The following is a 27,156-nucleotide window of genomic DNA, read 5'->3' on the forward strand; positions in this document are numbered from 1 at the left end:
TTTTAGTCAGGCAGGGAATCTAATTATAAGAACATCTCCTTCTTTAAAAAGGATTTGGGACAAGAGATCACAAAAGATTCAGGACAATAAAAATTTGGCTGTGAAAAGCCAAAGTATTCTATAATCCTGACCTGTCAATTGATGAAGAAATTTGTAAAGGCAGAGCCATTGGTTTACAAATGAAAACACAACCATAAAATACGATCAATTCTACAGGACTCAGGACTTCAGTGTGTTTTTAAGCTAAGACAAGGAAAGAGAAAGAGCACTGGCCAAAAGCAGGGTTGTTAACAGCAAAAAGAAGGTTTTGATTATATATTTGGAAGAGTGAAAATTAATTACATGGTAAAAGAAAAACATCATTCAGGGTTGAATTGGGATTTCTAGGTAACTAATGTTAGCTGAAAGTACTTAAGTGCACAGAAAGCCATTGAAAAGAAGATAGGAAATCCCAATGCTAAATGAATAAAACAAAAACCATTTCATGCTTTTTGCGACCACAGACTTACCACTTCTTTTCTCTTGTCTGATAATATTGTGACATTCTGCATGTAGAAACTGCAAGTGATCAGCTACCATCCTCTGTTGGCATTCATGAATCACTTTGACATATGAGCTGGGATGCAAGTATTTCCGACACCGCATTTCTTCATCTTTTAATCTACCTAAAACCTGCAGACAAGTGTTTAAACTGAGAGCTGAAGAAATACTAACAACCAACATAGAACCAGAATATACAGCAGTATACGTATGTAAAATGAGACACAAGAATAAGTAAAAATTACTAAAGAACTTGTGCAGGATGTCAAAAAACTAACTTTGCTCTTTTGAATTAGGCTATTGCTGAAATAATACAATCTGCTCTGAATACTGACTAGCAGTTTTCACTAGTTCTCAAAACTTCTTTTTCCCTTCAGCTTTGTGACCAGTTTTCCCCAATTACTCTTACCACACTTCTTGCTCTTTCTGGAGAAAGTTTTACCAGAATACCTAACTATAAGAGACTATAAGAATCACATTACTGCTCCAAATCCATCTGCTTGAACATAAAACATCTGCTGAATAGGTACAGGAAGGAAATAGGCATCATAAAATAAGTCATATGAATGCTGACATAAAAGCACTTACATCCTGTGAATATGAGGGGAGTCTAGGGAGAGTAGTGCAGCTGCAGACTGTTAACAACAGGCAAAATTAATCTGCATTGCTTTTGGTTTAGTTTAAATCTTAGCCTGTCCCTAAATTTCACCACAGGTGTGCAACCATTAGCTTATGCTCCTTATGGTTAAAAGCAATTTCACAGCCTTCTCCTCATTTTTTCTATATTGGTAGTGTGGACATTACAGCACCAAGGACCGACTCCTAGTCTTGTAATAATCTTCGTTTTCTAATCTTTGTTTTCTCAAATGAGGTATAAGAATTACAAATTCAATTACTTGACTTTATACACCACAAAGCAAAACAAAAGCAAATCCATCTCAGAGTATGTAATTTTTAATAATGCTCTGTAACAACTTAAAGTCTTTAACCACTATGATGCAAAAACTCTCATCTTATGCTACTCCAAACTGAAAGAAAACAAGGAAGTGAGGAAGTAATACAGATCAACTTGATCTGTGTTTTATTTTTTGTCTTTTTTTTTTTTTTTACTTTACATGCTGCTCATTTATCATCCATCCCTAGTAAGGTTTGTAGATTATGTTCAGATTTGTAGATTATGTTCAGATTAACCATGTCACCAAAAAGTATTGCATGAAAGTATAACAAAGAACAACTATAACTGTAGAGGAAAACATGTAAAAATGAGTAAATTACTAAAATGATAATAGATTTTAGGTATTGCATGTGTACCAAAGAATCTCTTACCTTCTCCATGTACTGTGAGCAATTTGACTCTTGCAATAAATTCGAAGCTTCTTGTTTATAATACTCCCCTGTTTCATTCAGAAAAGGACACTCAAAAATTTCCTGATAAAACTAGAAGGGAGAATTGTTTTTTAAAGGACAAATAATGCATGTACTAGATTAACATTCAAAATTAAAAACACAGAATCAGAAATATTTATCTACCTTTAGGGGGAATTTTTTCTTATACTGTTCAACATGAACAAAGGAGTTAATAACCCCATGGATTACTTTCTGGTTTGGGTCTTCTCCACATCGATCACTGAAATAGGCAAAGCAAACATTTATGAAAATGCAGGTATCTGGAGTAACTTTTCTGACAGTTGAATGAAATAAAATTTGATGAAAACATTTTCCAGTAAACTCCTCTGCTTAAATTGGCAAAATTGAAGAAGACTTATCTTAAAATAAAAAATGCACTCCTCTTTCTCTCACATATGTTTAAATTGTTGAGATAGTAATTCATAAACTATTCAAAAGCATTTACAAGTCATGAAATTTCCAAGTGTTTGCTAAGGATATAAGTATTCCAAATTCTATATTCAGACCAAGTAGTTTAAAAGATACAGGAAGTTCCATCTTAAATTTGTAGATTTTATTATACAGACTACCTTCACACTCTTGCCCTGTCAAAAAAATCCATAGCTTTTACCAGCATCACAGCAAAAAGCATGCTATTTTCTTTCTGAATATCTACTACCTAACATGTAGATTTCAAGTGGAACAAATAACACACCAGGCACATTGTCACAATATTTAATCATACATCAGAAAAGGAAAACCTTATGTTTTCCAGTCAATTTCTTAGCTTCAAATTAGGGAGTTGAAGAAAATGTTATCTTTAGTTCCATTCAGTTGAAAACAAAAGTAATTACAAAAAGTGTTTTGCATGTTAAAAACATTACAGCTCAGTCCTTTGCAAAACTGGAAATAACAGACCCACACTCACAACAGAGGCGACTCTCTCTTAAGACACGAAAAGTTCTAAAAAAGACCACTTTTCATATGCACTTTGCAACAAAGTAAAAAATATTCCCTAACTCCTAAGTTGTTAAGTAGAATTAAAACATGATTTACAAAAGCATATTTACACTTAAACATAAGCACTTGTAATTTCAAAGGTTTTTCTTTCTAAATATTGAAGTACACATATATGCATGTATATGGAATAAGAACTTTACCTAGACTGCACCAGAAAGACAAAATGAGTTCTCTACTAGAAACTTACATTGGTATAGGAGAGTCATTTGCATGACTGATTAAAAAAAAAGTTAAAGCCAACAAAAAAACTCTTCAAACCCAAACATTACCTCACACCCATCTTGGCTGGGGTGGTGTGGGGGAGCAGTAATTTTGCTCATGTCACTTGTTTTGGTTTGTAATTGACAAAAGCTCCCGAGGATGCCCATGAGTTAGAGAGGTTTACCAGGACAGCCACACAAGCAGTCACTGTACTATACACACCAGCCCATTTTCATACGTTCACAACTTTTGTTGTGTTAATTATGGGTATTGCTTTCAAACACCACTGTTTTCTAGGATCTGAAAAGTTAGGCTCGTGATGGGTGTAAAGAACTAGTTCCCTAACAGATTATGAGCAGTGACAGTATGGTTTATGCAGCTTCATCACTCATAAGTGAACTGAACTAACAGGTTCCATCAGGGATGGTCTGATTTTTCCACCCAGGGAACAGCAAGATTTCCTCTGGTTGTGGTAGTTGAACCAATAGCACAAATCTGAATTTGGGTACATGTAATCACACCCTGCATCCTTGCCAACATCCCTCTGCAGGGTCTGGTTTACGATGGCAGAGGCAGCAGCACAGAATCATAGAAGGGAAGAAGTGAAACACCTGCACTAGGCCTGGATGTAACTCCAGCCTGGAGGGGCCCAGGAGCATGGAAAGCTGCAGGATGCATGCAGCCTGTCAACACAGTGCTATGTCATGGAGTGCAAGAAGCCACAGAACTAAGAGTTTAGCATATTCCAAAGCAGGGTTCTGGCAAGAGACAGTCCAGCCCAGCTATGACATGCAGGGTTCTGGACCTGGAAAGGTACTGGTGACACAAACACAGGAAGCATTACTGCAACAACAGCTCCAGTTCCAGCTCCCCCCTGCTCAGCTCACAGGCCACTTCAGATGTTAGCCCAGGTAGCTGTGGGAGGGGAGGGGACAGCAGTGGTCAGATCCAAGGGATTTGAAGGACAACATATCATTAGGAAAAAGCTGTAAAAGTAGAGGAGACATGCTCCACACAAGAGCTGGAAGGGAGGAAACAAGCTTTCGAAGCAGAGGTCAGATCGCAGGAAGGTGATAAATGAAAACAAGTGCAGCATGGAACAGGCTGCGCCTGCTCTGGCAGCAGCTTCAGGTTTTTATTTACACCAATGGCACTCTGCTCCCAGGAATTTGTAATGCAAATGACTAGTTCTCAACAAAATTGGAGAAGTTTCAAGGATGACTTTCATGAAAGTTGTAGTAGTAAGAGCAATTGCCAAACTAAAATGAAATTGGTGACCCCACCAAGGTAGAAGTCTATCAAATGTACATCTTCCTTCTTGGCAGTAGTAGGCAAGCAATAGGGATGCTTAGAGCTACATAGCAGCTGCTGCACAGTTTAAAGCAGGGATGTCACAGGTTATCTGGGAGGATAGAAGGGAATGATGATGTCTGGTGAGGAACATGGATAAAAACAAAGTGCTAGAAACACAAGTTCCACTAATTCAGGTGATGACAAGTTTTCTTTTTTCAAAAGAAATGGAAAAAGCTACAAAACACAAGCTCAAGGAAGTCGTGTTGGTTAATATTAATTCCATATTGTTCCTGTCTTAACACTAAACTAACAGTGGAAGTGCAATATGTATTGTACAGTGCACTACTACTACAATCCCAAAGAACATTTTTAAAATTTAAGGTACAGTAATAAATACTGGATTCATCAAAAGAAGATTCCAACATTCAAAAAGAACTGCTCTGCTCTGTCAAACCAAAGGTCTTTTGAGTCCAATAAACTACATAATTCACTGTCAATTAGAAGAGCCTCTTCTGAATATCTTTCAAAAAAGATAACTTCCAATAGCTTTAATTTCAAACAAATGGTATAAATAATGTATCAGCTTAGACAGGAATAGGTCCAGTTAGTTAGAAAGTGTTAGTTATCTTTAGCAGACAAGCCTCTCCTGGTTAGTCTGTACTAATCACACTGTCATTTGAGATAGCACCTGCATAATTTCCAAATTATTTCTGCTTAAGAATTTCATAGATGAATTTTCTCACAATTCAAGATCTTGTCGGCTTCCTGTTGTGTTGGAACAAAAATGCTTAAGTTGATATTCAGCTTGCCTTGTAGGAGGAGTGCTTGGGCTAGAGGGAGGGGGGAGAAAGTGTGTTATATTCAGAACTCTGTATTAACTAGTGCAGTCAGACAAGACAGGCTTACATGATTTAAGAATTCTCTGCCATTCAAGGGGGCTAACCCTGCTCCCTTTTGCTCAGTCACAGGCCTCTCTATCTCTCTTGCCTTGCTTTGGCACTCATCTAATTCTTTGCTGAATTGACTCATTGTGCCAATCTGGAGAAATAACAGCCAAGATGGTTTCTGTCATATTAGCAGTTGAGCTGGTTCACTAAGGGACTAGATGAGCAACAAGTTCAGCACAGGAAAGGTAGTAGAGCATAGCCTGCTCTTTTTTGGCATCAGTAAACTCTTAGATCAGTTTAGCTATCCTGTTCAGCTGAACCACAAGTCACTACTTGTATTTCTTTATTTTCATGTACCAAAAGAACTTTATTGTTAATTTTAACGTGTACTGTATTGCACAATCTTATAGCTTCTAAAAAAGTCAATGTGCTCAATATTTTAGTCACAAGTCGTTTTAAAATTCCAGATAAATACACTCATTTCAGGTAAATACACCTGAAAGTAAAATTTGTGGCTCTGCTCCCCTACCTTTTCCAGTACAGTAATAAACATACTTTTATATGCAGTCAGTTGAATACAGTGTTGGTTATCAACTCCACATATCACCATATGCTCACCAAAATCTTCTTGCTAGAAATAGTTCAACTGTCCCATCTACATAAATTTTAGTTTCTTAGAGGTGTTGTAATAAACGGAACCATGCACACACAAGTACTATTAAGAAGGTATATCATAGAGGAGGTTTTAAGCACAAACATGTATTAGTAATTTTATTAAAATTTTTAGGTAATATTATTCCCATGCATATTCTTGCATCTCTGACAGATGTAACTTATGGATATACGTTATTCTCCATTTCTCCAAAGACCTTGTTTAATCCCTGAACTCCTGAATTCAATGCTAGAAGACATTTAACAGTTGTTTGCAGCAGTGTCTATAAAATTGCCTCTTAAAAACTGTATAGACCACTGAAACCACAGCAAAGAACAGCAACCAGCCTATATAGTTACATGCCAAGGGTGTCCTCAGAATTCCCACAGCAAACCCTAAATTTCATGATAGCAGGAAGAAAACTTACAAGAAATTCTCCCTCATATAATTCATTAAATGACATGCAGATCACAGAGTGGCTAAAAGAAACTTAGTATGAATAGTTAAATGCATATTTGGAGAAGCAGAATTGCATTAACTTCTTTGAGATCACACAAAAGAATCCTTAATAAAGAAGGGGGGAAAATACAGATCCAACCAGAAACAATGACTCAAGTTTTATTTAAAACTTTCCAAATAGTTTATTAACAAATAATGTCAAGTTGTTAGTTTCAAGTCCCCTCCAAAGCCAGTGACAGCCTTGATCTAAACACTCTTGTGAGGTCTGCAGTCAGCCTCAAGGTAAATACACACCATTACTCTTAAGAGGCATCAGATCTCTGCTGAAAAAGGTTTTTACATTGATTTCCACTCCCACCCACCAGTGAAAGACACACATCGACTAAAACAAGTCTTCAACATCCCTGTGCCTGATGTAACAGAGGAGAATTTTCTTCACAATGAATTAGGGAATCCTCCATCAGTAAAAATAAACTATTACAGTATAAATATTATGGATAAAGCAGTATCAGCCCTGGTTACAAAAGAACTACAGTTCAACAACTGAAAGCAAGTAAATACTTCCTGGCCTCAGAAATGCCATCCAAGACAGACATCATTTGGGAATAAAAAATAAAAATAAAATATTACAATTAGGTTTTTAATGCCTTATAAGTAGTTTTTATCTGACCCAATGCATGCCAAAGGAACCTCAACCAGTCAAATTACCTCATTCTCTCAGTTTACCTATACTAGCCTGGTCACCTGAGTAATCACTTAAAAAAAGCCCAATCATCAGTGACTCCAGAGATACCCTAAATAGCAGTAAAATTGTAGAAACTGATTGAACTTACAACTACAAACAAGATCTGCAGTAAATCTCAACATTTCTGTTTATGCATAAATAAAAGGGTCCTTTAGGAGTTAAATAGAAGTTTTAAATCAAAACTTTAAAAGTCCCAAGCCCTGTCCTTGTTTAGAAGTTTAAAAAAGAAAATTCAGATATAAAATAATAATTTCCCCTCAAAGTGCAAAAAATTAATTATTTCCATTTCATTCAAGTAAAGCAGCAGAACTGTTAAGTGTAGGCACTCATCTGAACAACAGAAACCCAGCACTTAGCCTTCTTGGCAGGTAAGCAAGAATTGTTCTGGGGCCCATGCAAAGAAACAGCTTCCCCAGCTTTGGTAAATCTTTGTCCAGGCCCGGCCCTTAAGTTTCCTGACAGCACAGAAGCCATAAGCAGTCAGCATCAGGCAGTGAAAAAGGCAAGAGGCATCCTCTGGGACCTGGAGAATTACTGTAACTCCTCCCCAATCCCACTGATAAGAAGGATTGCCAAAGCTGAGAAGGTCACTACCCCGAGGTTACAGGGAGTGGACTATTTTCTTTTCAGAGCCTTTTTCTACACACGCAAGCCACAAATATGTAGCTACAATGAGAAAAGCTGATAGACCATCATCATCAGGTAAGAAGTCACCTTAACAAAACCAAATGTAAAAGAATCCACCCAAAATCCACAGACTTTTCAAAGTAAAAACAGTGCAATACCCCTCTCTCACACTGTGTTAAAACAAAAAACAATCAAGCACTCACTTTTTTATTTCTCGGAGGAGCATCCGAATAAGGATGGTCTGCAGTGGTTCAATCATTAATTTTCTCCACATATCAAGAGCTAGCTGTCAGGACACAACACAAGATTACGTCAATAAAAGTACAAAACCAACCAAACAAAAAAAACCCACAGTGAAACCCAGAACAATACGGAAGATGACACTGTTTCCCATTCAGGATTTTAAAAATTAAATATTTAGATAACCTTTCTCCTTTTTTAATTCTTTTGTCATTCTCCCCTCCCCAACCCCCTCTACCCTGCCTTTCCTCAATATATTAATACATTATTTTCACATTTTTCTCCCGGAACATCTGACTGCATTTGAATGAAGATCACACAGATCTGTACACAAGTACTGTCAGACACAGAATTTCTAGTCAGGTAGTATCTAAATGCATCCTTCCCAGCCTGCATTCTTCCTGCACAGCTGATAGAACTGATTCATTCCTTGGTTCCACTCCATCAAGTGTTCTCAAATGGATATAAGGACCCTAAGCAAGTTGGTTACAAGGGCAGATTTTGAGTGTACTTATAAACAAAACATCTGCACAGTAGTAGATAAGTAACACACTTTTCCACCTGCAGTGTTTGAATGTGCACAAATCACAGTATTTCGAACAATGACTGCAAAATAAGCCTCAGTTGACAAAAAGGAATGTCCCTCATATATAGGTAATAACCATACATATAAGACCTCCAGAAACACCTATCAGTGAGTAGTAGACTAGAAAAAAATCAACTGCAAAACTGAATGAGGACAGAGAGAATACTGCTGCTAAGAAGGTTTTGACACAGCAAGTCATTCAATAGCTTTAAAAATTAAAATACTGATCAGGTATGTCTTAAATGAAAGCAGGCACATAGCTATTGAGTAGGTATCCAATCTGATCCACTCTGTGAAATCTTCCTTTTAATAGCAAACTAACTTGTTCTGACCAGCTATTCAGAACCATGCTGAAATACAGGGTACAGAAGGTAAACCTGACCCAACTGCACCATAAACAGGTTAAAGAAGAGATGAAAAACTGCTTATATATCAAAAGATAATGTTTTCAAATCCAAGTTGTCCTAGGAGTGATTTTTACTGTCTTGCATTGTAGAGACTAGTAGTAGAACAATTAAGTTTCCCTAAGACAACAGGAACTCATCCAGCAGAGAACACTGAAAGAAGCCAGCTCTGAAGAGAGAGAAAAGGTGGGGGGGAAGAAAAAGGAAAAGAAGAGGCACCTTCTGTGCCTATGAGGTGAAGAGAAACAACGTCAGGTAGATCTGTTCTGAAATGTGGTCTCTCTCTTCTCACATATGAGCTACCAATCTGAAGCAGATTCAAGTTGCCTATTGGAATTTCCTTGTCAAATAAATTACAGAAAGATAAATCTGGTCAACCCAGCAACCTGATATATCAGTTCAAGACAGTTTTTCCTCCTTGAAGAGAGGAACTGATCTTACTTCAACTCGGTTGGTAATACAGAACGTTGCAATTTTCTCCATTTTCCAGAATCTATTTCTAGGGGAATTAAAAAACCAAAGGCACATTTTAATTACCTTCTATTCAGGGCTCCCATGGAGTCATTGAAAACTCAGGAATTTGAAATTGGTGATAGGGGCTCAACTCAGAAAAGCAGTATCCTTCACCATGCATTCATAACATAAGAGAGAAAAGAAGCACTCTCTTGCAAGCACTGGCAGACTATTTTCACCAACTGATCTCATCCTGTACGTTTCCTAGGACAACAATTACTGAATGTCTGGAACACTTATAGGGATGATGAGCTGTTTGAAGCCGTGCCCATACACTTCACATACGCAGATCCAGCCTTGTGTCCGTACCTATTGTTACACACCCCAGAAGAACTAAGCAAGCATGTGCTTGTCTGAGGTTACTGAAAAGCTCTCACAGTTTCATTAGCACACATGAGTGATGTTGAGGCAGAAACCTCAGTACATAGAGTACAGTTCTTCTACAAATGCTGGGTTTTACTTCTGTAACTTGGTGCTGAGACTGAAGAGAACTATGCATAAAATACACATGTTTGCTCTTGGGTAGATAAAGGCTAGATCATCTGAGTCATCTAAAAAGGGAGAAATGATAATTCCTTCCATTCTAAACAACTGAAATACTTGGACTTTTGTTAAAGTCCCTTGTGCAATCCAGAGAATAAAAGAGAGAATTCTACAGGAACTATCATTAAAGAGAAAATGCTTTCCAGAGACTTAATAAACTTGGCGAGTGCCTTGTAGGTCAAGAAATGTGAACTGGAGCAACAAATTCACCAAAACCAGTGCTGCAATTTAATACAAGAGTGCAGGACTCAAGTCTCCACTGTTTTTCAGGACAAACCTAATCCTATACCAGCCATGAACAGAGATTAATTTTACTGCCTCGAACCCAAAATTTACCTCCCACTATTACAGATTACAAAGACAGTATTTATTAAAGAGAAACGGAAAGAGTCTTGGGGAGTGAGGTAATGAAAAACTTATTAGTAGAATTTCAGACATTGTCATCTGAACACCTTCATCAAAAGCCAAAAGGCTGCCAGGCTTAAGAATCTTGACCCTCCCCATATCCTGCCCAAAAGATGAGCTAGGAACGTATCCTCCTTGGAACAATGGCTGGGAAGCTTGAAGAAAAGTGTGTGTCACTGCCCTTCCGTCCCACTCAGGATTGCACAAACATGAAAAAAAAAAAATGAGTACTCAAAAAAGCCAGGTTTATCAAGTCTGCTGTTTGTTCTTCTTTGGTAAACATTAACTATGGCAGAAAGCTATGGACAGAAGTTGCCACTACCATCCTTTGGGCAACACCTCAGAAAAGAGCAGCACTCAAATGGGGAGAATTCATTAATACATCAGCATCACCCAAGAACAATCCTAGCCCTACTCCCAGCCCCCAAAGCAGCTGAACATTCACACAGGACTACAGTTCACCTCTGACAATCGTGGGAACACACAGTGCTAAACCTCAGTCTGAGGAGCTAAGGAATAACATTTATGCCATTTTGAAGATACCATGAACAGTGCAGCAATATGCACTTCCAAGCTCTGATAAACCTTTAGAGATGGTAGTGATAGCAAGCCTTGGAGACAGCATAGACAGAAGAGAGAAGAATTTCCTTCCCTGAAATGCCTTGACTTCTAGCATATAATGTTTCTGGTGTTTGTTTCAGCCCATCCCCAACCTGGCAGAGGATTAGCAATTTAAACAGGCAGTGCCCTCTTCATCAGTTGGGTCAGAAGTACAGAAGGTGCTTCCTCATGCATCACAATCTCTCCTTACTCTTAACTAAAGGTAGCAGAGATCTCCTGCTTAAAGCAATGAAATCAAAGAGCCAGAACAGTCATCACTGACAGGTCAAGTTCTGACATAAAGCAAAAAAGAAGTATTTTCTCTAGCCTTCCAAAGCAAAAGAGAAGAGGTATTCACTTCCTACTATAGAGAAAAAGGCAAATGTAGAGAGGAAAGGAAAACAAAATACACTAAAACATATAATGACAGAATAAAGTAAATTCTCCAGCTAGCACTGTGTGTACATACAAAGCAAACAGGTACACACACAAGCATTCAAAAAACAAGTTAGTACTCAACAGTATTCAGGACTGTGATTTTATACTGATACAGATTGAAAAGGTGTTTTCATTTTTAAAGACATACTGAAGAGCTGTATCTTAAAGAATTTGAAAGAATTTCTTCTTTCTTAACTGTAAAATTGTCTTTTTGCTTTATTTTCTTATACTTCATGGTAAGAGTAGCCATAAAGTGACAAACAACACAAACTCCACTTCTGCATAGTTGCAGTGCTCGGGGTGAAGTCTCAGTCCTACTGTAGTCCTGCTGATAGGATTTTTTATTTTACAGGTATTTAAAAATTACTCCCAGCCTCTCCACTAGCAACTGTGACAATACCTTTGTGCTTGCCACCAATTATTTTTTTTTAAAGATAAGCCCTCCCTACATGACACTTTTGTGCACAGAATATCTACTTTTTCTTTCAAAATCTGAGTTGCTACAACTGAAGTTCAAAACGACCTCCATTAGAAAATGTGCAGAAGACTAATCTCAATAAAAAGCTTTTGTACTTTGTGTCATAAACAAATAGAAACCTAAAAGTAATATTTCAAGGGTTTCTAAAAACAAAATTACTGCTTCCTCAAAATGTTTTCTTGATATTCCTCGAAATGTTTTCTTAAGTGTTACTTAATAATCCAAAGTGTGTTTGCAAGTTATTGGAGAATTTCAGTTTTAAAACATGATAGTTTTCATATTTGCTTTTTTCGCCTGCCAGTATTTATCTACATCAAAATTGTATTCTCATTTTACAAAGCACTTTTACAAAGTGCTTACATACTCTACAATATTCCTATTCTGTGACACAGAGAAGTCAAAATGTAAAAGGACAGAGCTGAACTTGTAGTACTTCTGAATACAGTTTATATCCAGCCCACTTTTAGAGATACCTACCTCTCCAATTTCCATCAAAGGTTCATTCATATCCACCCCTCCATAGCCATATTGAAGATCAGCTTCAGTCAATTTGTTCTTCTTAATAAACTGTGTGTTGAGGTACCTTTAGAAATAAAGATATTCTAATCAACACAGGCAAAAGTTCCTGTGGAATGTCTTTACAAAATATAACCTTCTTTAACCAATACAAGTGCCATTTGTAGGAAAATCTTAAAATATAAATCACCTCAATTTAAAAGACCTTACATCATATTAAAATAGCACAGTACTGTCAGCATTTTCTTGGTGAGCAATATACTTGTGTAAGAATCCAACCTATCTACATGCACTGCCATATTAACTCATTCATATATATGCAAAATAACGGCTAAATTCTGAGCGGTTGACTATTCGAGTGATAGTAGTTTATTTATTGTTAATGATAGAAAAACACTCCTCCTGAGTATCAAATATTTTTAAGTTAAAAGTATTTTCTTTTATCTCTGTTATTTCTTATTTTGCATTTCTCTCAGACTGAAACACAGAAGTACTGTCAATTTTAAGAGGGCAACATTTTGTCAGTTATGACCCCTTATCCAGGTCATGATACTAGCAAACAGCCAAATTACAAATTTTATGGAGAAGAATTTGCAGAAACTGTTTTAGTTAACAGTTATATAAGAAATGTTATAAATGCTTATTTTTTTTTGTATTCAGTATTTACTATTGTATGCATAGTTTTTATAAATAATATAAAATGGTTTCTGTGCAAGACCTGGTAAAACATCCCTCTTGATTCTCAGTATTTCCATAAAGCAAATAATATACATATTTTAAACTGCACCGTTATCCTTTTCTTTCCCTGATAGCTGGGAAAAAATTCTAATGTATTTCATAACTACGCTTATAATATTTCTTATGTTAGTGGAGGTAACTGAGAATGTTTTTTTTTTCTAACTTCTGATCTGACCAGCAGTTTTGAGATGCCCAGTTTCAGACACTGACAACTTCAGTGTTCAGGGGCTGCCCCAGACTTGTGACGCCTGAACACTCTGGGCTGGAAGGCAAAAGCCAAGCAAAGGAGAAAAGGAGAAACACGCTGTGAAAACCTGTGAACTTGAAAGAATTTAGGACACCACAGAGTCCAAAGAAGGAAGACCTGTGATAGTGCAGTGATGACAAACTAGAATACAGAGGCCTAACCTACTTTTAGACTCTTACAGAGAACTGTAAACCCCTCTGCTATCACTGATAACCATCACAAACTGTAAATGCCGGTCTGTGCAGAAGGCTACAGGCCCACCATTCATACACAACTTGTGAGGACATCCAGAACAGCTGGAACACCAGCCCTAAGCAAGCATGCTCCTTGATGGTATTTTTCCCAGTCACACCACATGAACAAAGCCAACAGCTGCCAGTCTGCTTTTTCTTGTTAAACTTGCTAAAAAGGAAAGGCTCGTGGTTCCCTCACATCCTTTCTCTCCATCAGTATATGGAGAAAGAGAACCAAGACTAGCATAAAGAACTAAAAATTGCTACGCATTGATATGCTGATATTATTACAAGTGTTTTAAAAAAAGACAAGAAGGAATAAAACAAAAGCAGCACTATGTGTGTTTAGTTTTCAGGATTTTAATGATAAGCAGATTTTTAAAATTCTGTGGGTTTGTTTTTTTCTTTAAATCACTTAATTTCAATTTGCTGGATGAGAAAACCCTCCAATTAATTGAAATAAAAGTACACAGACCAGATTTTTTACAAGTATCTATGAAAACGGTTACAGCACAAAGACACTGGTAAGCTCTACTGTCCAGCATTGTTTTTAACTATTATTTTTATCATCAGAACTAACTAAAACAACTGAAGAAGGTTCTTTAATATCAATTGTTTCTTATTCCATCCGTTTTATCACCTTTATCACCTATTTTAGAGTCAAGCATATGTGGGGTTTTAGTTTTCGAACTGAATTCAAATTTGTTTTCCTAGAAAAACGCACCCAGGAGGGTGGGTGAAAAAAAAACCAACCCACAAATCAAAATCAACACCAGAAAAACATTTGTCTCATTTGCCAATCCCATGATTAGTCTTGCATTTTATGAATTTTGTTTAAAAGTGTCTTACATTTTAGTGTTTCAAATAGTACCTAGCAGGTTAGAAGCAGAGATGCAAGCCTATTTAAATCTTTAAGGAATCTATTTTTAAATAGCATTAAGATTAGTAGCTGTAAAAAATCAATCAGTTTTCATTGCTGGAAGAATTACACAAATTATAACCTGAGATACAAGAAAGTTAACTAATTTATGGTATTTTTTTGAGAGTAGGTATCCAAGTCAGAAAACAACTCCAACCACTTTATAAAAAGCAGAATATATCTTCTTAAGGTCTTCAGAAGTACTTTCATCCAAAACATTCTCTCAAAAAACAAAACATGTGCCCTCCTTGCAGAAGAATCCCTACCATTATGACCTAATTCACTGCAGGGCTGATTAGCACCAACACATTTGGCACTGCAACATCAGGTAAATATATTAGTAATGAAAAAAGAGTAGGAACTATCTTAGATAACTTACCTGCTAAGGCATTATTCCCTTTTGCTCATGTTCTGCTACCATAACTATAATCTCCCCAAAACTGACCTGGGGCATATTCATCTATTGCTCTCTTTAAGCAACGTTCTTCAACTTAACGTGCAGATCACTGTAATAATTTCAAACGTTTAATAACTCTTTTGCAAATCTTACCTGTATAAACAGTCCATGTAGTCTGCCCCTTTGCTATACTCTTCCCAGTATCTGTGATACATAACCAGCACTTGTTCTTCAGCTTCCAGAACTCTCTGTGAAGGCACACACCCCCCCACTAAAATTAGTATGAAAATATCACGAATACTTAGAAAATTACAATGGGATTATCATTTTGGAATAGCAATCACATATTCAGTATTGTTGCATTGTTGCAATGACCAGAAAACTAACACATCTTCATACTACCAACTTTTGGTAAACCAGCTACACCACACTGAGTTGCTTTATTTTGCATTTAAAAACAACATTCTCTCTACTGCATTATTTTCTATTTGATCTTCTCAAAAGTACTTGCTTGAATTAGCATAGTTCATATTTTCACATCATACTGGTAGGATAACTTGCATAATTACTCCCTCACTAACACATCAGTTTTAAATACACTCAGCCACATGCACACTGGAGGAATTGCCTAATGATAACCATTTAAAACCAGTGTGCCTTACTGGATAGACAAGCCCTTATACTTACCAAGAATCATGCAATAAAGCAAGTTTAACAAAGCACAGATACAAATAAACATACAACATTTTTGAAGTTCTGCTAATCTAGGCCCAAGTCCTTTGAAATTTAAGGTAATGATCAACTAAAATGTTGCTGATGTACTGATCTGCTCAAAATATTCATACTTCAAAGAAATAAGTTCAAAAATTTAAACTAATTATTATGATTTGTGAGGAAGATTATGATCCGAGGAACTCAACTGTAATTCTCTCTAGAGTCTGTAATTTTAAAATCTGGCTAAAGCAGCAATGAAGCCTATGCAAAATAATGTAAAAAAATGTAAAAAAAAGTAAAATAGGAAAGCTGGTAGACAAAACAGAATTGAGAGTGCTTTCTGCTGCAGAATGCATTTTGCAAAGCTTTTCCAACATTATTTCAAAGACAAGTGCTGGATGGCCAATTTAAAAGCATGGATGTGCTTTCCGCTACTTCCCACCACTTCTACTGCGCTGGCACCTGCCTGATTATCCTAAGTGAGCTCATTCAGCTCACTAAATAAATGAGGGAGAACTTTTTTGGCAGAGCTCTCTGCTAGTTTAGTGAGCTGATTTAGTCTAGCAAAGTGCCAGAATTATCCTCTCAGTAACCAGTGGAATCACCCACTAAGACACCCAGCCCATCTTGTCAAATAACTCAGGTACATAAGCTCAAAAAAACAGCACCAAGCCACTTAGCAGCACTATCCAGAATCTGCAGTGCTCTATCCCCTCTAAACACACTAAAGGCAGGCAGGCATCTTATTTAAATCTACTTGTCTTTTTACTGATATACAAGGAGACACTGTTTATCCATCCTATCTATTCAGCATGAAGAATCATGATTCTGATGAAATCCTCTGCCTTAGCTGATGAAACAGAAATTAACTCACAACTGTATAGATATACAAATATTGTTATTTGTCATAATAAATAATTTGCCATTACTTCTTCCCCTCCCAAGCATTTGTATTATTTCCCACATATTTCAGAAGTTGGTTGGTTTTTTTTCTAGCAGAGTATATACAGTTTCCAAGACACTGCAGTAGATACTTTTCTGTTGAAACAGAAGGCTAACAACAAACTCCAGTATATTTGGAAAATTAAGACATTTCTGTAAACTGCTTGATAACAAGCATTCAAGAAAAAAGAAAAAGCTTTTCAAGCCAATGAATATATTATTTAAACTGTAACTGTTGGCTTAGAAAGAAAATTCTTTCTTTAGTGTTGCATAAACAGATATCTATAATATTGTGTTGTGCAATATGTTACATACACCATATATATAAGTATTGTGCCTCTGGAACTCTGTCATATGTGATTTAGTCTCATAAAGACAAACAAACAAACCCCCTTCCTGAAGTCAAAAAAGAACAAACAACAGCTACATGCCCACCAGTAACTGTATCTGTTACCTTGTGCAAATGGCGTACGTGATTTTCCAAAAAAATTTTAGTCTCAGTATAAAGTCTCTCTCCAAGAGGTTCGGGATAGGCCACACACAAAGCATAAATGTCTCTGAGCTCAAAGTCAAGGTTTGTATGAAAGTGTGAAAACATAACAAAATTTATGATTTACAGAACCCTTTTTTCTCACACACATGCAGTTTAGGTGGGTTTTTTTTTAGTCAAGCAAAAAAAGATAAAATGGATCATTTTCTGAATTAGTGTAAGCATTGGTTTGTGAAGAATCTAAGTTTACAGCATTGATATTAAATTTCAAATAGTGGATGATGAGGGAATGTTAGAGCTAAGATCCTGACACTTCTGGTAGCCCCACACTGATGTGGCTTCTACCACTTCTTTGCCATCTACAAATAACATACAATTATCTCAAAGTGAAAAAGCAGCTTTCACGCACAATTCTTCCTCTGTATTTGCCAACATGAACTGAGACTCTTCTCATATAATGGAAAGAAGCCCTAATTAGGTCAAGAATGTGATTAGGCAAGTACAGAGCAGAGCAAACATCAGGTGAAGCTGACCTCAAGTCTTCCATGCCGGAGTCCAAAACAATTTACTGTCCCTGCATTTTTCCCCCAACTCCACAGGTAGAACAATTTCAGGGGATACTGAAAATTAGGTAGTCACAATGGTAGTATGGATTTTAAAAAAATTGTTTCCTTTTTAATCATTATTATAATTTCAGTAATCCTGTTTAGATCACAGCCACACAAAAGAGTTCTACCTGCTAACTTAAAGCAGCGAACACTTATGACCCTTAGGCTCATTTTCTCCTTAAAGTACCTTGCACAGCTACGCCTTCAGTTTGCAACATTTATATTGAGTTTTAAGAGTTACTTGATGCTGTGTCAGGAAGAGAACTTATGCTTAAGAACTTTGCTTTCAGAAAAGTCAAGCAAGGATTAGGTCAAGTTTCATGTGGGGAAATAAACCAGTTCTGAAAAAATTAGTTTAAAATATCATGCTTATCTACTATGTCAAGGCATTGTAATACCAGCTATACTAGAAATACACTTTATAAAGCTAGTCATGCTAGAAGTAATGATTTAGAAGATTAATTAAAGGAAGACATAAAATCTGCTTTCCTCTAGTCTACCCTAAAAAAGCACATGCCCATGTAAAAAGATGTAAAAGACACAGTTGACAGATTAGTCTACAGAATAGTGCCAAGTTCTCATCACACAGCTTTCTCCAAAAGCATGTTTCATTTTCATTATACTCAAAACAAATACATGTTACCAAAAAAACCTAGATAGAAGATACTGATATACTTATATAAGATAACTTATATAAGTATAAAAGAAGATACTGATATAAGATAACTAATTGGGGAAAAAACCTTCATTGGGCAACTGGAATCTCAGAGAGTCCCATCAGAATCTCATCTTGTGTACAGTTATTTCATCCATATAGATCATCTTGATCAGATTTCCCCTTGGAAAGGCAAGAAGCATTAAACACTGCTTTGTAACAGTAACTATAGCATTGCACAACAGCTTACAAAGCTGTGATCAATAAAATATAGAAAACCCTATTAAATTATTAGGGAAGAATGAAATGTTTTCTTAAAGAGATTATAAAGAACAATTCTTTTTTACACTTTCTCCTCTCCAAGAAATTTTCTCAGTCTAATGGTTGGCAGTCAAATGCATCCTCAATGCCATTCAGACCACAAACCTCTTCATTATGCAAAGCTACCTTTGAGAAAGTAAACTCCAGAATTAGAAATCTTTGTTAAGCTACTCACAAGCAAAGGGGACTTGATTTTTTTCTCTTTAGATCCACAACTACACAACCTAAATTACCAAGACTATGATCGATCTCTACTACAAAAAACAACATACTTCAAATTTAGAGGGAAGATGCACTCTTCACCACAGCAGCACAAGAAAATAGTAACAGTTTATTTGATGTAAGCAGAAAACAAATATCTCTGAATTAATCTAGCCCCTGTGCCCAAGGCTTCTGTTAGGAGTATGAATGACCTGACTGTTGTAAACAACCTTCTTAGTTGTAATAATCCTATTTAGGTATGAAAATTATATCTGTACTCCTTCATGAAAATGCACATCTTCCAAACACACCTTTCCTTATTCTAAAGGAATAAATGTTCTTGCAAGTGAAGAAAGTTGAATCTATTATTTCTCCTTGACAGATGCCACTCTGTTTAATTCCAGCAGGTATGCAAACTATGAGCCTGATCAGAGCACTTGAACATGTTTTTCTGTATCCACCAAATACTAAAAAGTAACACCAAATGCTACTTGGTGGGCACTAAGTTTTTTGGAATTGCTACAAAAGCTATCATGAGACCAAAATACACAGTAGAGAGTAGCTTTGCTACATTCTTGCTCTATTTGTACTAGTTCCTTTATCTTTCAGTCCAGAATCTAAACTTCAGTGTCAGGTTCAAAATGTTGTGAATCTCTTAACAAAAAAATAACCTCCAAGGGGAGATGAATCATTAATCATCAACTCCATAAACTTAAAGCACATTTTTCGTGTGCTGCTGTTCCTTAGAAGATCAGGAAGAAGACTTTACTGTTCAATAATTTAGCTTTAATGGTGAAAGCCATCTGTCCTTCCAGTTCAGCACGTAGTTTTGGAGGGTGAGAAAGGAAGTTGAAGCCAAACTGCTACTTAAGGGCCTTCCCTCTGTACTGAGAACAAGAACATCAAAAGCCTTGTGTGATTTAAGTGCTTTGTCTGCTGTTATTGATGGGGCATTACCCAGCAATGGGAAACTGAAGCACTTCCAAACTAAGAAGAACAACAAAATTACTACTGACCAGAAAATACTATATCCATGGTCATAAAAGCTCAAAAATACTGTCCTCAGGGTTAAAAAAGCATCTAGATAAGACTCTATATTACTAGAAGGTTTTGAATAGGTCTTCTCTAGAAGATCAATCAGAGCTTTGGGTAAAGTTCCAGTTGTTGGTCTTCTGTAACAGAATCAAAATTCACAGAGGACTTGAGGACTCACAGTCAGAAAGAACTGTGATCATATGAACTTTATTTACTCTTCCTTCTCTTTGGGATAATTGTTTTGTTAAAGACACATGTTTAAGTTTCTGGTTTATCATAGAATCCTTGTAAAACAGGGAATTAAGAGGAAGGAGAACAAACATCCAGAGAAATGAAAAACAAACAAATGAACAAAAAGCAGGTGGTGATGCCGCATACTTTTAAAATAATTCTGTTTGCAGTACAGCTATCATCCTCCCTGGGTACTGTCCATCTTATTTATTTGGTGGTGAAAAACCCAAGACAACAACAGGAAGAGACGGATGTTCTACCTGTTTGTAAACGTTCTAGGTAAAATGTAGTTATCAAAGCACAGATGAAGCACCTACCACCCTAACCAAACTTGAGCAGCCTCTTAACTTAGAGAGCACTCCCAGGTCTACTGAACAGTTAGCAGCAAAGTCTTGAAAGTTATATAACATATTCACAATAACCAAATTATTGCAATTATTTCAAATAGAGACATAACTGTCACTCATTTTCCAGACAATGAAACAACACCACATACAATTCTTTCTGATGAGAACCTTAAAGGAAATCTGAAGGTCAAAGGTGTCTCAAGATGACTCACTGTTTAAATAAAGTGACATATTGTCTTTCAAGTGATCTTTTCCAGAAGATTTTAACTCTTACACAGTTGTGGTTCCCAGTTCATTGCCATTCAAGCATTTCAAGTTAGAGATAAAAGATTTACTTAAAGATAAGCCACATTTAACAATAAAATTACCATATGTTACAAAGGAAACACTATATTCAAGAAAAACCAGTTCTGGGGAACTAATGGGGCAAAAATTAGTTCTAGAAGTGAAGTATGCACAGTACAAGCCTCTCATCCCTCAAATACTATTAGCTTTCGTATTCAATTTGATCTCAGTTGTCTCAAGCAGCACAAGAGAATGTGAACACTTCCTAGAACAGAGTGCTGCAGATGAAAACTGATTCTTTGCTGTAGCTTATCCTTTGTTTTCACATCACTGTTTCAACTATTCGGCACAAAGATCAACTGGCACCATAATCAGTGAAGTAACCTGTGTGAGTTTCATTAAAACACAATTTAAATAATCTGTCCCATTTCTATTGTGCTTATTAAGCAACCAGCAAAAGAGAGTTAATATATTTCCTTTAAAATATCTGTAGTTGTCTAGAAACAGATTACTCCAATTATATTGAATTTAACTGAGAATAAGAAGTTAACAAAGACCAAGATGACATATTTTTTAAATGGCAAATCTACTTAAAACGTATTCAGTTCTCTTTATATATAAAGCCTGGAAAAAGCTTTCACACCAGCTGCATGGAAATACCAGTTTTACCCAGTTGTTGAACACCCAGCGAGCAGTTTGTGTTAAAACACCAGAAGAACTAAACAATCAACACTCAAGCTGGAAGTTACAAGTCACAAAAACTCCTCAGACCACTCAACCAGAGACAATAAGCCAAAAGGGTCACGCCTGTGCCAAATCAGGCACTAATAGTGCCACTTTCCAAGGAACATAATTAAGAGATGATAGTAAGTAAAGTCTTAAGAATTACATGCCTAATGATTCTTCCAAGACTGCTTCCTGAGTCTGCTATTCATAAGCATTCCTTTTCTGATGTTCAATCAACTGGAGTAAATCCCAAAAGAGGATCAACAGCAGACTTGAGTACAAGGTCTCCACATAGGAAGTTCTAAGCAAAACAGTGGGGCAAGAGGAGTCAATCCAACACCTCATGCAACAATTATTATTTTATATATAAATCTATTTTAGGTGCCCTTGTTTAAATGTTTAGAATTTTAAGCTACAGAATTTAACCACTAGTTGAAGACTGAAATATTCAATCCTCAGAAACTGCTTAGAAAGAATGACTGCAGCCCAATTTGTCAGCACGTAAGCTCACAACTAAGTAGTTCTGAAAATTCTGGAGTCACTTGAACTTGACTCCAAGACAAGGTGACGAGCCATGTCCCCAGAAATTAATTACCAAGCTTTAACATGAAAGAGCTCCTTAAAGATTATTGTACCACAATAAGGGTCCACAAGAACTATGAGCAACTAAATTTTCCTTTTATGTATACACATACACACACTCAAAACACAGGCACATGGGAAAGCAGTTCTGACAAAGGGTAACGTTCACAACAAGAGACTTTAGAGTCAAGCTTCTGCACATAGAATAAGCTTGTGTTGTAAAATCCACATATAAGAATCTTCTCTGGAGCTTCTTTTTTCACTCAGAAGAACTAATACATCAATAAATAAGTCTACATCATTCTTCCCCCTTATAATTAAACCAAACTCTGTATAACAGGTGTAAAGCCTCCTAAAATTGTCTAATTATTCACCACACTGTAATGGCTAATGAATACATAGACACAGAGCACAGTATAACCGGTTAGAACAGTTACACTTATTTTTAAAGAAGTTAACTGCAACTTAAACGTTGTAAAAATTACAAGTCCATTTTACAGATAAAATGCAAACCTTTCACTAAAACAATACATGTACGGCTGTGACTTGAACAGTAAGACCATATCATCAGGGAAAGAGTAATTATTTTTAAACATGGCTTAACTGTAAAGAAGAGAGAAGTTATGACCATGGGAGGGAAAGGAAGGCTTTTTAATAAACTCTTGCTATAGAAATGTCTAATATGGTGCTCATCAGTATAGGTAGATGCACAAAGGAGAGGTAGAAATCTTTACACAGAAAAACCTCACCATTCCCCACACCCCAAATTTAAAAATGTGCATTCTCTGGCCTTAGTGTTTCCCTGCCACACACACATTTCAACAAACAAGAAAACCTCATTATCAGAATAGGGGACATTCAATGCCTGCACTTCTGTGAACAGCTATAGCATAAGCTAAGTAATAGAGCTACTAAAAAGTGACTAAAACTGAGAGTTTTTGTCAATATGGTGACTTTCATATAGAATACTTCCCAAATACACAGAATTTCCCATCCCTTTCAACATATCCACTGATCCACAGCCTTAATAACAGGTACAGACTTACAACGAGCTTCTGATCAAGACCACTGAAATTGTTGTGTAACACAGGCTTACTCTGTGCTAAATACATCATATGAACACATTAAGTCAGATTTTTCACTTAAAGGATACGAGAAGCGATCATTCCACGTTGCTCTTTCAACATAATCCAACATAACAACAGCTTTAATCGTCGTTAGAAGTTTGTTCCATGTTTCATCAAAGTCAACTACTCGTGGTTTCAAGGACATTGTGGGGCTTTAGTGTTAATCTGTAGAAGAATTAAACTTGTCAGACAACATTGCACAATCATTTAAAAAAAAAAAGTTTCCTTTAAATTTTTCAATTTAAACTTTGCACGCTGTTGCACCACCGTGACAGAGCAATGCGAACACCCATCCCTGCTTCCCCACCCTCCAAAATTAAGCTCACGAACTCTTGTTTTTATTGTTATGGAATGGAATATTCATGTTGCACGAGTAGCCTACAACATAACACCAATTAATCTAACAACATCATGCCTCATGAAGTTCATTGTCTCACCAAGCTGTCCATTTAACAGTGCCACATGAAGATAACTCTTCTGTAAATTCTTATATGTTCAATTCTATGCAAAGCCTGTTTAAGCTGTATCTAAGAAAATTTTGGGCAGGAACACACTGAACCAGAGTATCTGAAATCACCACTGCCAGTTTGTAGCCTACGTTCACCTCAGATTTTCATAAGACATTTTTGGTATTATATTTAAAAAGTCACAAAACCTCAAAGCTTTGATCAGGGTGGCAAAAAGACAACGAATCTAAACACAGAGCAATATGTAGAACTTGTGCAGATTACTGCACTATGCAGTAGGACAAATACTGAAACCTTTCAAAGACATGGCTCGAAAATACAGAGGCTGTGTTAATAATTTCATATAAAAAAATACTGGAAGAGATTTACCAGAAAAAGAAACCCTCAACATTAAAATATCGAAATAAGACCAAGAAAAAAGTAAGGTGATTTAAAAAAAAAAAAAGAGACAACTGTGAAGGCCTCTTTGTTTCTACTAGTCTCTGTCCTATGGACCTCATCTAGAAAGGACCTGATGTGTGACATTCCATGCACAAAGCAAGTCTAGTTCCTGCTCAGAAACATCACATTGTAAGACTACAATAAAACGTGGAAAGAATGTTTTTCCTTTCATTTAAAATACGTGGACAAGTGACTCTTCACTTGTCTTCCCAAATTTTCAAGGTCAGAAGGGAAAACAGAAAGCTAGTGACAAGCAGACTTTGAACCCCAGAGGCAGACTTCTGTAAGGGAAAGAATCAAATGTCATGCTACAAAACTATTTAGCAGCCAGCTTACTACCTTAATTACTACTGGCTCTTGAAGGATAAAGAACTTCTCAGTCTAAGAAAAAAACACAATAAAATCTGATGTAACTTTTACCCTGCATGCATGCAAAACACCTCCTTGACAAACTAACCAAGCTCCTCAACTGCTGTGAATGTTGTTATATTTGCAACATGGTTATTACTTCAATTCCAGTATGTCAGTAGCAGCTTACTTCACAGAAAATCAGTGAGAACTTAAAAAAGGGGGGAGGGGAAGAAGTAGTAGTCTTCAAAGAGCTCCAATACCATTATTCTGGAAAACACAAATGTATTTTCATCTGATCCCCCAAAAATAATCACGGTCCACAAATTAACAATCATAAGAAGTGCTTGTGGTAATCGAGTTGTACTTAGTTGAGTATTACATTATAGGTCACTGTCTTGGAAACACACGTGGTACCTCCAAGGTAAATGAGCCTTTTCTTCACAGGTAAGCAAAACTCAGGGAGGAAGGAAGGGTGAAGAAAAAGCCCCTACCCACAGTACACCACACTGAATCAATAAACCTGTGTTCAGCATCACCAAAACCTAAAAACATGTAAAGCATTCACACGCTCAACAAAGTATTCTAGAGTTAAACAGTTTAAGACAGAGCTTCTTTTGCAATCTTTTACAGTTTTTGCATCAATACGAATTTAAATGTGTTTTACAGACACATTACCAAATGCAGTACAACTTTTTCCGTAAAATACTGGGCTTTTGGGGTTTGCTGTGCTTTGGTGTCTGCAGTGTGCAAGCTCACCACCTTAGAATATTAAATATCTTGTACTGATGCAAATAAACCTCCACGGTAAGAATTATGGCAGGGCAGAATATCTACCCTACGGTTTATACTATTTAGGGGGTGGGAAATCATACCTGTTCAACAAGCCCTAAGGTAAGCAGATATCACTGAAACATATTTACACATGAGGATAGTGAAAGGATATTGCTTCTATCGCCTCATCTTTCAAAACATACCGCTGTCGTATGGCACACATTCGTTCATACAAATAAATGTAGAGTTTCCTCCAAATCAAAGCATTCCCCAAATTTCCAACCTATTGAACCACCTCGATAAATTACAAGCCAGCGGTGGGTGCACAGCCAAGGGCGGGAGCACTGGTCTCCAACAGGTGAGCGGCTCTGCCTGCCCTCGCCCCCGTGCCCCGCTCGCCGTGCCCGGCCGTGCGCTCCCCACCTTCTCCCTCCTCCAAAACAAAAGCGAAACGGGCCGAGGACGCCGCCAGGAGATAATAATGACCGGCCCCGCCAGAGAGGCCGCGCCGCGCCCTCCCCGCGGGGCAAGGGCAGGACCCGGGGCAGGCGCGGGCGCTGCCGCACAGACACGGCCGGGCCCGGGGCGAGGGGGGCGGCGGGGCCGGGGCCGGACGGGGCGGCGGGGCCCGATCGCCCCCGCGCACTCCCGGCGGGGTCGGCACCGCCGCCTCGCCCCGAGCGCCGCGCTCCTCCCCTCAGCGCCGCAGGCGGGCCGGGCCGGGGAGGGCAAGGGCGTTACCTGGCGGCCCGGGGCCCGAGTCAGCGGCCCCCGCCCGGCCTCCCTCGCTGCTGCCCTCGGCCGCGGTCGCTGCCCCGCTCCGTCCTCACAGCGCTGCCATTACCCAAAGCCGCACGCGCCCCGCCCCTACCGCCGGCGCCGCCACTGCCGGGCCGGGGCGCGGCCCGCGGCCCCACTCGGAGCTGCGGCCGCCGCGCCGCCGCCTCACCCTCCGCGCCGCCGCCCCGGGCTGTGCCCGCCGCGCTCTTCCCGCCGGCCACGGGACGGGATGGGGCCAGCGGGTCCCGGCGCTCCAGCACTTCTCGATCCCGGCCCCGCCACCCCCCCCGCCGGAGAGGCACGGCTTGGTACGGCCCGCTCTGTACGGCGAGCGCGGGCGGTCGCACTTCCCGGCGGCGGGGCGTTCTCGGCGCGCGCGCTGCTCCTCCTCCGCCTCCATGGGGGAGAAGCGCTCCGGCGTGCGGTCCGGGAGGGCGGCTGGGACGAGCCCTTACCCGGGCACGGCGGTCCCGGGGCCTGGGTGAGGAGGTTTCCCCAGCAGGGGCTGGTGTTCCCGTCCCGCCGCTGGCCCCCAGCCTGGAATTTTCCCCTCTCCCATCACGTGCTGGAGGAGCGAGAGACCCCTCCGAGCCGCCCGGCCTGGCCGGCCCAGCAGGGCACCCGCCCCGCGGCGGCGTCCGGGAGGAAAAGGGCAACGCTGAGAGTAACAAAGGAAAGTCGCTCTGGAGAGCGAGTCGCTGAAGGTGTTCGGTTCCTCGGGCGCTGTGGGAGCCCGGAGCTCGCACAGATTCAGGTTTATGGAGCAGCACCGACACTTTGCACTGAGCCGGGACTAAAGGCGGACCTGCCGCTCAGAGAGCGCTCGCAACTGAAAATATTACTTCTTTACTAAAAAAAAAAAAAAAAAAAAAAAGCTAAAAGAAGGATGATGCACTTGCAGCATGTAGTGCAGGTATCTACAGAGACATGGTTTTCTGATAAACAGATACTTATTTCTGAAAACTCTGTTGTTCAAATTTCTCAGAACTCAAGTAGAAATAATTGCTTTTCCTGT

General features: G+C 38.4%; 1 protein-coding gene across 3 annotated transcripts in view; it reads right to left on the reverse strand.

The window, feature by feature from the left end:
* Positions 1–26,420, reverse strand: part of CUL2 (cullin 2) — a 42,400-nt gene extending 15,980 nt beyond the window's left edge. The window contains exons 1-10 of one of the 3 annotated variants that reach the window (XM_050332384.1): positions 26,103–26,250; positions 23,358–23,496; positions 17,178–17,280; positions 15,221–15,315; positions 12,495–12,600; positions 8,014–8,096; positions 5,184–5,270; positions 2,071–2,167; positions 1,867–1,977; positions 510–672 (exon numbers count right to left, since the gene is read on the reverse strand). In XM_050332384.1, the coding sequence (XP_050188341.1) occupies positions 510–672; positions 1,867–1,977; positions 2,071–2,167; positions 5,184–5,270; positions 8,014–8,096; positions 12,495–12,600; positions 15,221–15,315; positions 17,178–17,280; positions 23,358–23,476 (964 nt within the window). In that variant the 5' untranslated portion in view covers positions 23,477–23,496; positions 26,103–26,250. Of the gene's footprint in view, positions 1–509; positions 673–1,866; positions 1,978–2,070; positions 2,168–5,183; positions 5,271–8,013; positions 8,097–12,494; positions 12,601–15,220; positions 15,316–17,177; positions 17,281–23,357; positions 23,497–26,102; positions 26,251–26,310 lie in introns of those variants that run through there. The other 2 variants (XM_050332375.1, XM_050332366.1) reach the window with 2 other exon arrangements.
* Between the last annotated feature and the right edge of the window lie 736 nt (positions 26,421–27,156).

This window comes from Myiozetetes cayanensis, unplaced genomic scaffold (assembly GCF_022539395.1).
Source record: "Myiozetetes cayanensis isolate MyiCay16 unplaced genomic scaffold, myiCay2020 scf1, whole genome shotgun sequence".
NCBI lineage: Eukaryota > Metazoa > Chordata > Aves > Passeriformes > Tyrannidae > Myiozetetes > Myiozetetes cayanensis.